At 31.0% G+C, this 12,492-nt stretch overlaps 1 protein-coding gene across 1 annotated transcript in view; it reads right to left on the bottom strand.

Moving 5' to 3' along the window:
• Positions 1–12,492, bottom strand: part of LOC139489311 (polycystin family receptor for egg jelly-like) — a 39,884-nt gene that overhangs the window by 24,523 nt on the left and 2,869 nt on the right. Inside the window, exons 5-15 of the mRNA XM_071275594.1 lie at positions 12,263–12,379; positions 11,593–11,709; positions 10,924–11,040; positions 10,569–10,685; positions 10,159–10,275; positions 9,653–9,772; positions 8,151–8,278; positions 7,684–7,900; positions 7,157–7,303; positions 6,412–6,622; positions 3,186–5,807 (exon numbers count right to left, since the gene is read on the bottom strand). Coding sequence (XP_071131695.1) covers positions 3,186–5,807; positions 6,412–6,622; positions 7,157–7,303; positions 7,684–7,900; positions 8,151–8,278; positions 9,653–9,772; positions 10,159–10,275; positions 10,569–10,685; positions 10,924–11,040; positions 11,593–11,709; positions 12,263–12,379 — 4,030 coding nt within the window. The remainder of the gene's footprint in view (positions 1–3,185; positions 5,808–6,411; positions 6,623–7,156; positions 7,304–7,683; positions 7,901–8,150; positions 8,279–9,652; positions 9,773–10,158; positions 10,276–10,568; positions 10,686–10,923; positions 11,041–11,592; positions 11,710–12,262; positions 12,380–12,492) is intronic.

The raw sequence follows: 12,492 nt of genomic DNA on the forward strand, positions 1-12,492 counted from the left end.
AAGTGGTATTACTCATTAACCAAACATATTAAAGACCTAGGGTCTTATGATTTAAGGTCCTTGATTTGTGACCTTGAAATTGAGGTCAAGGTCATAGGTTAAAAGGACGTTCTAGATTTTGACCTTTGCTTTAAATTCATATAAATACATCATAAAGCCATAGGAACTAACATTTTAAACTGATTTTTCATATTTCAATATCAAAATAGACCTTTACTTGTGGAAAGACCTTCAATTGTTCTCTGAACAATTGGTTTTTAATTATTATTATTATTTTTTTTTTTTTTTTTTTTCTTCCGCCTAATTTTTTTTCTTGCGTAGTATTGTTGTTTAATAAGTTGTCGCTTAGATATTTGGAATATGATATCGTATAGTTTATACGCTTTAAAAATTTACAACCGCGTAACAAAATACTTTACGTTATAAGAGTTATCTCCCCAAACACTGTTTTTCTTGTGGCCACTACTACTTCGCAACCAAAAAAGATTACGACAAATTTATTTTACCAAATTGCTCGTTACTTCTTCAGGACTAGGATATTCATTTGAACCGAAGCTATCCGGAGACTCCATATGAGAGTTATTTACCCTTATGCATATGATATAAGTGATATGTGTTTCTAACTGGTAAACAATCAGTGATATAGGCCTAGGGTCTTTGGATTTAAGTTCCTTGGTCCAAAAAAATGAAAATAAGGTCAAGGTCAAAGGTCAAGGTCATATTCTAAATTTTGATTTTGGCTTATTTTCTCTTATTTTCAACAACCGTGAAAGATATTGACAAATTATTTTTACTAAATGGTGAGTTGCGACATGTTGTAACTTATAAATTTTGGTTGGAAGGGTGCGTAATCAATAAATGAGAGTTTTCGCCCATCTTATATTTAAAATCATGCCTAAAGTAATATAACTCATTAACCATACATATTACAGACCAAGGGTCTTTTTATTTGAGGTCCTTGGTTGGTGACCTTGAAATTGAGGTCAAGGTCAAAAGTTAATAGGACGTTCTAGATTTTGACCTTTGCTTTAAATTCATATTTATACATTATAAAGTCATAGGAACTGACATTTTAGATTGATTTTTAATATTTTGATAATAAAATAGATCTCTACTTGTGGAAAGACCTTCAATTGTTCTTTGAACAATTGGTTTTTAATTATTATTATTTTTTTTTTTTTTTTTCTTCCGCCTAATTTTTTTTCTTGCGTATTATTGATGTTTCAAAAGATGTCGCTTAGATATTTGGAATATGGTATCGTATAGTTTATACGCTTTAAAAATTTACAACTGTGTAACAAAATACTTTACGTTGTAAGAGTTATCTCCCCAAACACTGTTTTTCTTGTGGCCACTACTCCTTCGCAACCGTTAAAGATTACGACAAATTTATTTTACCAAATTGCTCGTTACATCTTCAGGATTAGGATATTCATTTGGACCGAAGCTTTACGGAGACTCCATATGAGAGTTATTCCCCCTTTTCCCTTAAATTAAGTGATATGCATTTCTAAATGGTAAACCATAAGTGATAAAGACATAGGGTCTTTAGATTTGGGGTCCTTGGTCGAAAATAATAAAAATGAGGTCAAGGTCAAAGGTCAAGTTCATATTCTAAATTTTGATTTTGGCTTATTTTCATTTATTTTCAAATACCTTATGACATATCGACAAATAATTTTTCATAAATTGTTAGTTGCGACATGTCCTTACTTGTATATTTTGATTGAAAGGGTGCGCAGACAATAAATAGGAGTTTTTGCCCATCTTACATTTAGAATTACGCGTAAAGTGATATTATTAATAAACCAAACATATTAAAGACCTTGGGTCTTTTGATTTAAGGTCCTTGGTTTGTGAACTTGAAATTGAGGTCAAGGTCATAGGTTAATATGACGTTCTAGATTTTGACCTTTGCTTTAAATTCATATAAATACATCATACAGCCATAGGAACTAACATTTTAAACTGATTTTTAATATTTCAATATCAAAAAAGATCTTTTCTAGTGGAAAGACCTACAATTGTTCTCTGAACAATTGGTTTTTAATTATTATTATTTTTTTTTTTTTTTTTCTTCCGCCTAATTTTTTTTCTTGCGTATTATTGATGTTTCAAAAGATGTCGCTTAGATATTTGGAATATGGTATCGTATAGTTTATACGCTTTAAAAATTTACAACTGTGTAACAAAATACTTTACGTTGTAAGAGTTATCTCCCCAAACACTGTTTTTCTTGTGGCCACTACTCCTTCGCAACCGTTAAAGATTACGACAAATTTATTTTACCAAATTGCTAGTTACATCTTCAGGATTAGGATATTCATTGGACCGAAGCTTTACGGAGACTCCATATGAGAGTTATTCCCCCTTTTCCCTTAAATTAAGTGATATGCATTTCTAAATGGTAAACCATAAGTGATAAAGACATAGGGTCTTTAGATTTGGGGTCCTTGGTCCAAAATAATAAAAATGAGGTCAAGGTCAAAGGTCAAGGTCATATTCTAAATTTAGATTTTGGCTTATTTTCATTTATTTTCAAATACCTTATGACATATCGACAAATAATTTTTCATAAATTGTTAGTTGCGACATGTCCTTACTTGTATATTTTGATTGAAAGGGTGCGCAGGCAATAAATAGGAGTTTTTGCCCATCTTACATTTAGAATTACGCGTAAAGTGATATTACTAATAAACCAAACATATTAAAGACCTTGGGTCTTTTGATTTAAGGTCCTTGGTTTGTGAACTTGAAATTGAGGTCAAGGTCATAGGTCAATATGACGTTCTAGATTTTGACCTTTGCTTTAAATTCATATAAATACATCATACAGCCATAGGAACTAACATTTTAAACTGATTTTTAATATTTCAATATCAAAATAGATCTTTTCTAGTGGAAAGACCTACAATTGTTCTCTGAACAATTGGTTTTTAATTGTTTTTGTCTCTATACATCTGTCATTGTAGTGGCTGGAATTTTTATAAAACTGCCTCACATAGATTTTATTGTTATATTCAATTAGTAACACCAAGTGGAAATTATTCTGATAATCAAGATGTGCATTTTGACAAATAATTTCCCCTATAAAATATTTTTGACCTGTTTCTAAATGAGATTTGTTAAGTATCATACTCTTGATAGGTTGACACCAAGATAACCACACAAAAATAAACACTTACGTAATGATAAGCGTTGGTGGATCTCCTTCAACAACATAAACTAACTGTTCAAACGAACCCATTCTGTCATCTTTATACACTTCTACTTCAAACACATTCTCTGTATTTGGTTCTAAATACAGAGTACTGATTTTCAATTGTGACTCGTGAAATGGCAGGATGCCAATACCTGTTCCAAAACACCCATCCTGTCTTGTCATATTGACATATATATCCCATTCAGGAATATCAATCTGTGAAATCTTTTCTCCATACGCCTCTGTGGATTGTCGGCATTTCCATATAAATCTCATTCCTGTCTTGTTGTTAGGGTCATCAATATCTGGGTCAAATGATTGTTCCCCTGCATTCACAATCAACATTTGATTATAACCAACAACTCTAGCATTGCCGCCGCTTATTTTAACCTTGAGAGGAGTTGGTATAATTTCTATGTAGGTGAAATCTTTAGCTGACAATCCGTAAATTTCAGTCATTGAAACGTTTAAATTAATTCGGTATTGCCCAATCGGTAGTGTTCTTGGTATGAAAACTAAATTCAAGTTATCTAATTCAACAGAATCTTCTATCTTGTAGTTTTCAAATATATAATCTTGAAAGGTTTCTCCTTGGCTAATTTTGTAAATATTCCAAAGATATGAAACCGTCTGTGAAACTTTACAATTAACCTCTGCAGAACTTTCTAGTGTTATCCTCTGTGATTTCTGGATAACCTCTGGTCCATCAATATCTTGTCCACCTCCGTTTATATGAACATCCGGGTAAAAACAACTTATTCCACTTATTATGGCCATCGATGATATATTTTTAGATGAAATAAGATTAGTTCCTGTAAGTAACACTTGATATGTTGAATTTTTACGGTACATATGAGTATGAATAAGACTTGAGGACGGCTTCCAGTACATGTATTTATAATTCAATGACGTTGCAATTTCTTCACAGTTCTTCTCACCATACAAAACAATTGGTGATTTATCACCCAAGTCCCATTTATAGCAAGATTCTGTACCAGGTTGACTAAAGTGAAGAGTAAACGTAATAGTTTCAAATGCATTTGTAGGTCCGTTGTTACTTAACGTTGAAATCAAGACCGTCTGGTAAATGGACATATTGAATGATCTAGTGATATGCGACAGTTGATTACTGGCGTTTACAATAACTTTAAAATTTCCGCCATTTATAAATTGATATGTCAAGGTAGGATCTTCAGTTTCCCTAACAAAATTATTTCCAAAATCCCACACATACTTTATATTGTTTCCGCTCACGGTTGAGGCATCAAATGTTATATCTCTTTCAGTTGGATAAATATTTTCTTCATCTCCATAACCGAAACTAACGTCTGAGCTGTGATCCGACAAATAAAAGTATTTTGTAATTTTCAGTCCTGTCACAGCTTCTAACACCCATACATAAGCTTCTGCATATTTTTGAGATACGCTATTGCTAGCATGGAATATTATTTGAAATTTGCCTTTTTGATTATATTTTTGAGTTCTATTTATTTGAAAGTTACTAACAGAGTCCTGATTTATATTATCAGAATATTCTGTACCATCTCCTACAGAATAGTTGTATTTGACTTTACTTCCGCTTTCAATGTTAAACATGAAGTCAATAGAATTTCCGGATGGAATATACGGTATGCTGTGGTGAATAGATATACCGGAAATTGGTTGTTGTAGAGAAGTCCACGTGGTAAGTGACATGTGACTTATTTTGTTCAAGCAGTTCATATCTATCTTAAGTTCCCCAATAAAGCTGGCATTATCATATTTAATGTTGAATTGTTCCGATTTACCAACTTGCATCTGGTTTATGTAAAATATATCCGAATATATGTTTCCGAACGTAACATTGCATGTCACGTGTGATGGTGGAGTTATGATTCCGTTGTAATCCACTGTCAAAAATATGTCTCCAGGTGGATTAGCAATTACAGGATCTGTAGATAAAATCAAATCCTGCACTTCATTTTCGACATATACCTGGTCCTTGATGGTAAAAGTTTCAGAAGAAATATTATTTGAGGCTACAACAGACACATTATATATCCCAACTTTATTTATTAATACTGTGTGATAGAACAATGTTATTCCACGTTTCTCATTTCTGAGATATACGGTGTCATAGTTTTCATCGTTGACAAATATGTCAAAATTTAAATTTGATCCGTTACTGGTCCGTATGGTAAGAATCACATCACTGTTTGGTTTAATTGCATACGAGTTTGCTATCACAGTTAGATCATGGACAACTTCATCCACAGTATAGTTGGACTCTATTATCTGATAACTCACAAGATTAGATATATTCACTTTTAAAATGTATGTTCCCACGTCATAATAATGGTATTTTGATATTTGTTGAAATTTTGCAACAATCTGGTTTGAGATTTCGCCGTCACCAAAGTTTATTTGAAGAAGTATATTACTGTAGATATATTCTGAAGAAATTATGTCAATCATTAAGTATCCAGAATACACTGGATCAAGCTGTGTTGTGTTCAGAACAAGGCCAGCAATTACTTTCTGCATGATGATTTCTGTACTGGTATGAAAATGACTGTTGGCATTTGTTGCATTTACGGTTATTGTTATATTCCCTTCATTCGTATACCTTAAAACAGTAAGTAGAAAATATAGTACACATTTTTATTTACTCCTTTGCTGTACTTGATTAATAAATTAAGATGAATGAAGTATGTCCACGATCTCAGCAACCATTTTTTTAAGTTTATTTTGCTGAAATCTGTTTACCTCCAATATTTTGTTTTGTGTTTACGATAGTTTAGTTGTGACTTCAAACTACTATTTTCACGTGTATTATTCCTTTGCTGATTGATTTTGTTAATGAACGTATATGTTTTATTTCACGTCAGAGGGTTGGAAGTCAACCTTAGTGAAATTATGTTAGCATTACATTTTGAAAGAAAATTTTAAAACTCATATATAGTAGAATCACCAGTTTTTCTTGAGAACGGCATTTCATTATAACCTCAAAATGGCTTACCAAATATCACTATCTAGTAACCATCTGCTCGTATGTTCAAAACAGATTCTTTAAGTCACCCAAATAGAAAAAAAATAATATATAATAGCCTTAGTTACTTCACTACTTTTACTAATGATTTCGTTATTCAAACAACACCAACGGTATTATGTAGTTAAACATTAATATGCCCAAGTTTTTGTAAGGAAAATATGGCAATAACATATCTTACTCATGAGAAAAGGACCAAGGTGACATGAATGACAACATCTCTGGATCAGTATAACTAGAACTTGTACCGTCACCAAAATCCACGTGATATGATACGTCTGATCCTCTCTTTAACGTTACTGTACATGTAACTATGTCTGATAGTTTGTAATAATGTTTATTACAGGCAAGCTTCACACCACTGATAGGATCGACATTGTCATTATCAATCACTACAATTTAAAAAAGAAAAACTTAAGTGTATGTGCTGAAAACTTCATCGATTAACGCCATGAACATGTACAATTCATGTTTGTTGAAAAGTGTTGTCCTGTCTTATGAATTTGAAGTTCGTAAACATAAGACAGTTTAAATCATCGTTTTGTAACTTTCAGAAAAATCTTCTCGTTGAAATTTAAATGTTAGTACTTATACCATCATTTTTTATTCACCTATAATATAAGATTACTTGCCCTCATTTAACAGATTTGGAAATAGGTGTACTTATTCCGGATCATATTATATGGCATTTATCTAACTCTTTTCCTTTCTGTGTGTTTAAAAAACACTTTCATATTGCAATGCAAATTTAAAAATGAAATACAATTTGAATCATTTAAAGTTTGTTTTAATCCAATTACAAATGCCAACCCGCTATGAAACAAAGCCTGGTGAATAAAACTATAGATTTAAAAAAGAAGAATATAAAGTGATATATATATATATATTTATCTTTATACTTTTCAATGTAACATATTTATTCTTACTTCCACATGAACGTCCAGGCCGACTTGTATCTACTGATATATCCAAATATCCTGTTTTACATGTACAATTATAACGGCCCTCATAATTCGTGCAATCTGCATTCAAGTCGCAGTCGTTCCAAAGAGAACTTTCGCATTCATTGATATCTGAAATAAGAAAGCAAAGATGCATTTGTTGATATTGTAAAAACCCTATATTTTAAAGTTGACCTTCATGTGGACCTGATTTGTATACATAACGGGTGCCATATTGGATGTTGATCGTCTTACCCTTTTGGTGGAACAGACCAATTCGTATTTTTGGTAGGTTTCCGTGTTGCTCAGACTATAGTTTTCTATGTTGTGTTTTGTGTACAGTTGTTTGTCTTTTTGTCTTTTTCTTGCACAAAAGGTGTGTTCATTACCTGGTGAAAAGTCTGCCTCAAATTTTTACTGATAACATATTTCTTGTTAAAGAAATTATAAAAAAATATCCACAATTAATTCTAAACCTATCAAACTTTTTTTATCTGTAAAAATATAAATACCTTGAACAGTCAAGTTGTCTGATGAGAACTCTATCCCATAATCTAGAAAATCACCACCTCCGTCAGTGACAGCTGTATACAGATCCATTGCCGAAGCGTTTGTTGTTAATTTGTAGTATACATATATATCCACTATGATACTGCCAGGCAGAACGCTATGAATTGCAACGTCTTTGTATGTTTCGTTCATAAAATTGGACTCCATTATCTGTTGGAACTGTGGTCAAAAGTTTTTGAAATAAATTACTGCTGAATTGAATTATTAATTATTAATGTGCTGACGAGATATGTTTGCGCCTAAAATTAATGCATTATAAAAGTCAATTTTTTGTTTTGAATTCAAAAGTAGTAGGACAGCACTTCTTAAAGGAGAACAAAAGAATAACACTTGATCATTCAAACTTATTCTATTTAAAACTGTTTGCAATTACTACTACATATACACTATATATATCATATTCACTTACGGAACTTTGTAACTGTTTCAGCAATTGCTGATATACAGGTGATGACGAACTTTGCATATCAGAGGTATATACAGCCTGACTTCCATTTAATTTCGTGATCTTCATCCCCAACTCAAATATTTGTAGATCTGCACAAAGTCCATATGAAGAAATTAAAAACAACAATTGCCGAACATAGAAAAGTATAAAGATGACTATATGATTATAGGAAAGTATAAAGATGACTATATGAATATAGGAAAATAAAGATGACTATATGAATATAGGAAAGTATAAAGATGACTATATGAATATAGGAAAGTATAAAGATGACTATATGAATATAGGAAAGTATAAAGATGACTATATGAATATAGGAAAGTATAAAGATGACTATATGAATATAGGAAAGTATAAAGATGACTATATGAATATAGGAAAGTATAAAGATGACTATATGATTATAGGTAAGTATAAAGATGACTATATGATTATAGGTAAGTATAAAAGAGGGACGAAAGATACCAAAGGGACAGTCAAACTCATAAATCTAAAACAAACTGACAACGCCATGGCTAAAAATAAAAAAGACAAACAGAAAAACAATAGTACACACGACACAACATAGAAAACTAAAGATAAACAACACGAACCCCACCAAAAACTAGGGGTGATCTCAGGTGCTCCGGAAGGGTAAGCAGATCCTGCTCCACATGTATAAAGATGACTATATGATTATAGGTAAGTATAAAGATGACTATATGATTATAGGAAAGTATAAAGATGACTATATGATTATAGGTAAGTATAAAGATGACTATATGATTTTATAGTAAATGAATAAAGATGTGCGTATTTTCTTTCCAAAATTAACAAGTTATATTTATCTTTTCGACAGTTTTAAAAATTGTGACCTCTATCATAAAAATGAGAATGGAATTTCTATGTTGTGTTTTGTGTACATTTGTATGTCTTTTGGTATTTTTCTTGCAAAGAAGGTTTGATCATCACCTGATGAAAAGTTTGTCGGAAAGTTTTACTGGTAACATAGTTCATGTAAAAGAATTTACAAAAATTCTAGTTTTCAGAAATGTCAAATCCACGATATGAATAAAATTAGGTATCAAAACACATTTTTCAAACAATCGACGAAAATACATAAACCAACAGTTAAGTTCGTGTTGCTTAATCTTTAGATTTATATGTTGTGTATTGTGTACTATTATTTGTATTTTGTCCTTTTCATTTTAAGCCATGGCGTTGTCAGTTTATTTTCAATCTATGAGTTTGACTGTCCCTCTGGTATCTATCACCCCTCTTTTAAGATTAACTTAGGTATTGACATTACTTCCGCAAATCGGACCAAAGGTGAAATGTGGAACTTGTTTTCAATTCTTTCTGCTTGGTGATATTATTGAATTCCTGTCAATACCTTATTGTATTTTTTGCGGTCGTTATATCGGTAGCACGCTCTTTTGCTCATGGTAAGGATAGCAACATATACTTTAATTAAAGATACATACCTAGACAAGTAAAATCATTCTCTTGATAGAACCCATCATGACATCCACACCAATAACTTCCGTCGGTGTTGGTACAATTGGAATGGGACGGGCAAGAACTCTCCTTACATTCGTCAATGTCTGTAACATTTTAAAATTTTATGGTTTAAATGTTTATAATCATATTTCAATCATACTCTTACAATTGATATGAACACAGTGAACAACTAAAACCCTTAAGACTGAAATAATATCGCATGAAAAAATAATTTACAAATATATTTTTTTTTTAAATTATCACAAATCTGAATGAGCACAAACCAATTTAAATTATCAGTAAATTTGGAACAATCCTGCAAATGGAAAATTCTTTTAGTTCTTAATATAAAAGTGATCATAAATAGTTTACTTTTGTCATCATCTTAACCATCTTAATCTACAAACATTCATTCTCCAGACTTAATATGTTATTTTGAAATCAAACACAACTATACATTAATTTCTAATGAATTAAAATAACATAATACCCTGACACTGTCCATTCAGCAACTGATATCCTGGTATACAGTTGCATGTATAGCTACCAATCGTGTTGATACACTCTGTATGATCCGAACATGGAGAAGACAGACATTCATCTAAATCTGAAATATAGATTAAGACGAAAGTGTAACAATTTCAGACATTTGGTCTAACAAAAACACTTTTATGAAGTTATGAATTTGATATTCACTAATGTAATGATCAGATTATCAAAACATCACTTCAATTACTGTTTCCAATAAATGAGTAAGTCATAAACAATTGTGTGGAAAGCTATGATGTTATGATATGTTGTTTGTAAATGTTTGTAATAGATGATGCATTTTCATGTTATTTGTATTGTCAAATTAAATTATTAAAACAAACTAATTTATTTTAAGATTATGAAATTTACCTTCGCACTGCTTGTTGATCATCTGATAACCAGAAGAACAGTTACACATGTAGCTGCCATCGGTGTTAATACATTCTGATTGTGACGGACAGATACCATACAAGCATTCATTAACATCTGAAAAATATTTACACGTTCACATTAACATGTTATATTGATAAGGTGAGATTATATTCAAAATTAATATAATTACATTTACAATCGAAGAAAAAAAAAGAATCATCAATTGGTTTGAATTTTGAAATTCATAATGCAAATCTAATTTATTTAAAACATTAATGATGAGGAGTCTTTTTTTCAATCTTCATTCATTTTCTTAGCTAATGATACCACTCGCAAAAGAAAGTTTACTCACCGCGGCATTCCGTTCCTGTGTTAATGTAACCAATCAAGCAGGTACAGGTAAAACTTCCATTAGTGTTTGAACAGCTTGAATGATCTGGACATGGGTTATTCTGACATTCATTGACATCTACAAAAAGACCCTTTCACTAGATGGGATAACAGTGCTTACAATGAAATTCGCAAAGTTAATTTTATTTCCGATCAGTCAAGACTATAATATTATCTTTAGGCTTTCTGTTGTACGAAACAGTCTTAATATTATTATTCAGGTTTCACTGCATTTAAAATTCAATATTGTCTATACGATATAACATAATAATATTTCAATAAAAATAAGTTTGAACACATTTAGGATTACGATATTGTCATGTTTGATACTCTTGTTTTAAAATTATGTTATTTTCTGCATTCACATGAAATATTTTACACGAAATCGAGTGCAAAAATATTATCAGCAAATAAATTAATCGGAAGTACCCTTCCATTGCTTTAAAAAAAAAATGGAAAGTTTAAATTTCAGCATTTTACCTATATTTTGAATTGGTAGACTATTTAAGTAATATTAGTATAATTTTTTTTCGAACTTCGTAACAATTAAACAAAACTTGAATTCACCATTTTTGTACTATATTTTTTTTCCGAATATTGCAATGTTTTTGTACACAATATCATAAAATACCTATACAGTCACCACCGAAATCCTGGTAACCAGCTCTACAGGTACAACCATAACTACCCTTCAAGTTGTTGCAAACAGAGTTCATAGGACATGGGCTATTCAAACATTCATTTATATCTGCAACAAATATGGTAAATGAATTAAAACGAATGGTATACCGGTACCATGTATTGAACAAGTACCTTTTCGCTTTCCTAATTCTTTTGTAATACATTCTCTCTTAAATGATTTCATACCACCAAGGAAAGTGTCTTATTTTGCAGTAAAAAACGACGATGATATTTATGTATTTTCTTTATAACTGCACGTGTCGTTGAGATTAAAGGACGTGTTATTAAAAAATGTACATACTTTTCAGTTTATTTTGTGAAAAGTAAAGAGTTATAAACCGATTCAAGCCCTTTCAGTGTACAAACTGAACGGTACCTACAATGCGTTGCTTCATTTAAACATTCCTTTAAATTCATGACAATATAGTTTATATACTCAATGCAAAATCTTACATATTTTCTCTAAATGTCTACAAGGCCGCGGCTGCAGTACTATTGTATAACCTTTTAAAAAATGTTTAAAAATAAATAAAGGCAACAGTAGTATACCGCTGTTTTAAATTTCCAAAGAATGATGATACTAAGGTTTTGAAAGTATAATCAAATAAGAATATATTGACCTTCACATGCGTCTTGTGACTTTACAAATCCAGTATTACATGTGCATATATATTTTCCATCTGTATTGTTACACGTAGAATCAGAAGGGCAAACGTCTTGCAAACATTCATTTATGTCTGTAAAACAAAGAAAATAGATGCAAATACATTTCTGAACAAAACCAGTTAAGGCAGATCATCCAGACATATAATACACAAAATAATTGCACCTGATGTACATTATTTTCTAA

The sequence above is a fragment of the Mytilus edulis genome, chromosome 9, assembly GCF_963676685.1.
Source record: "Mytilus edulis chromosome 9, xbMytEdul2.2, whole genome shotgun sequence".
NCBI lineage: Eukaryota > Metazoa > Mollusca > Bivalvia > Mytilida > Mytilidae > Mytilus > Mytilus edulis.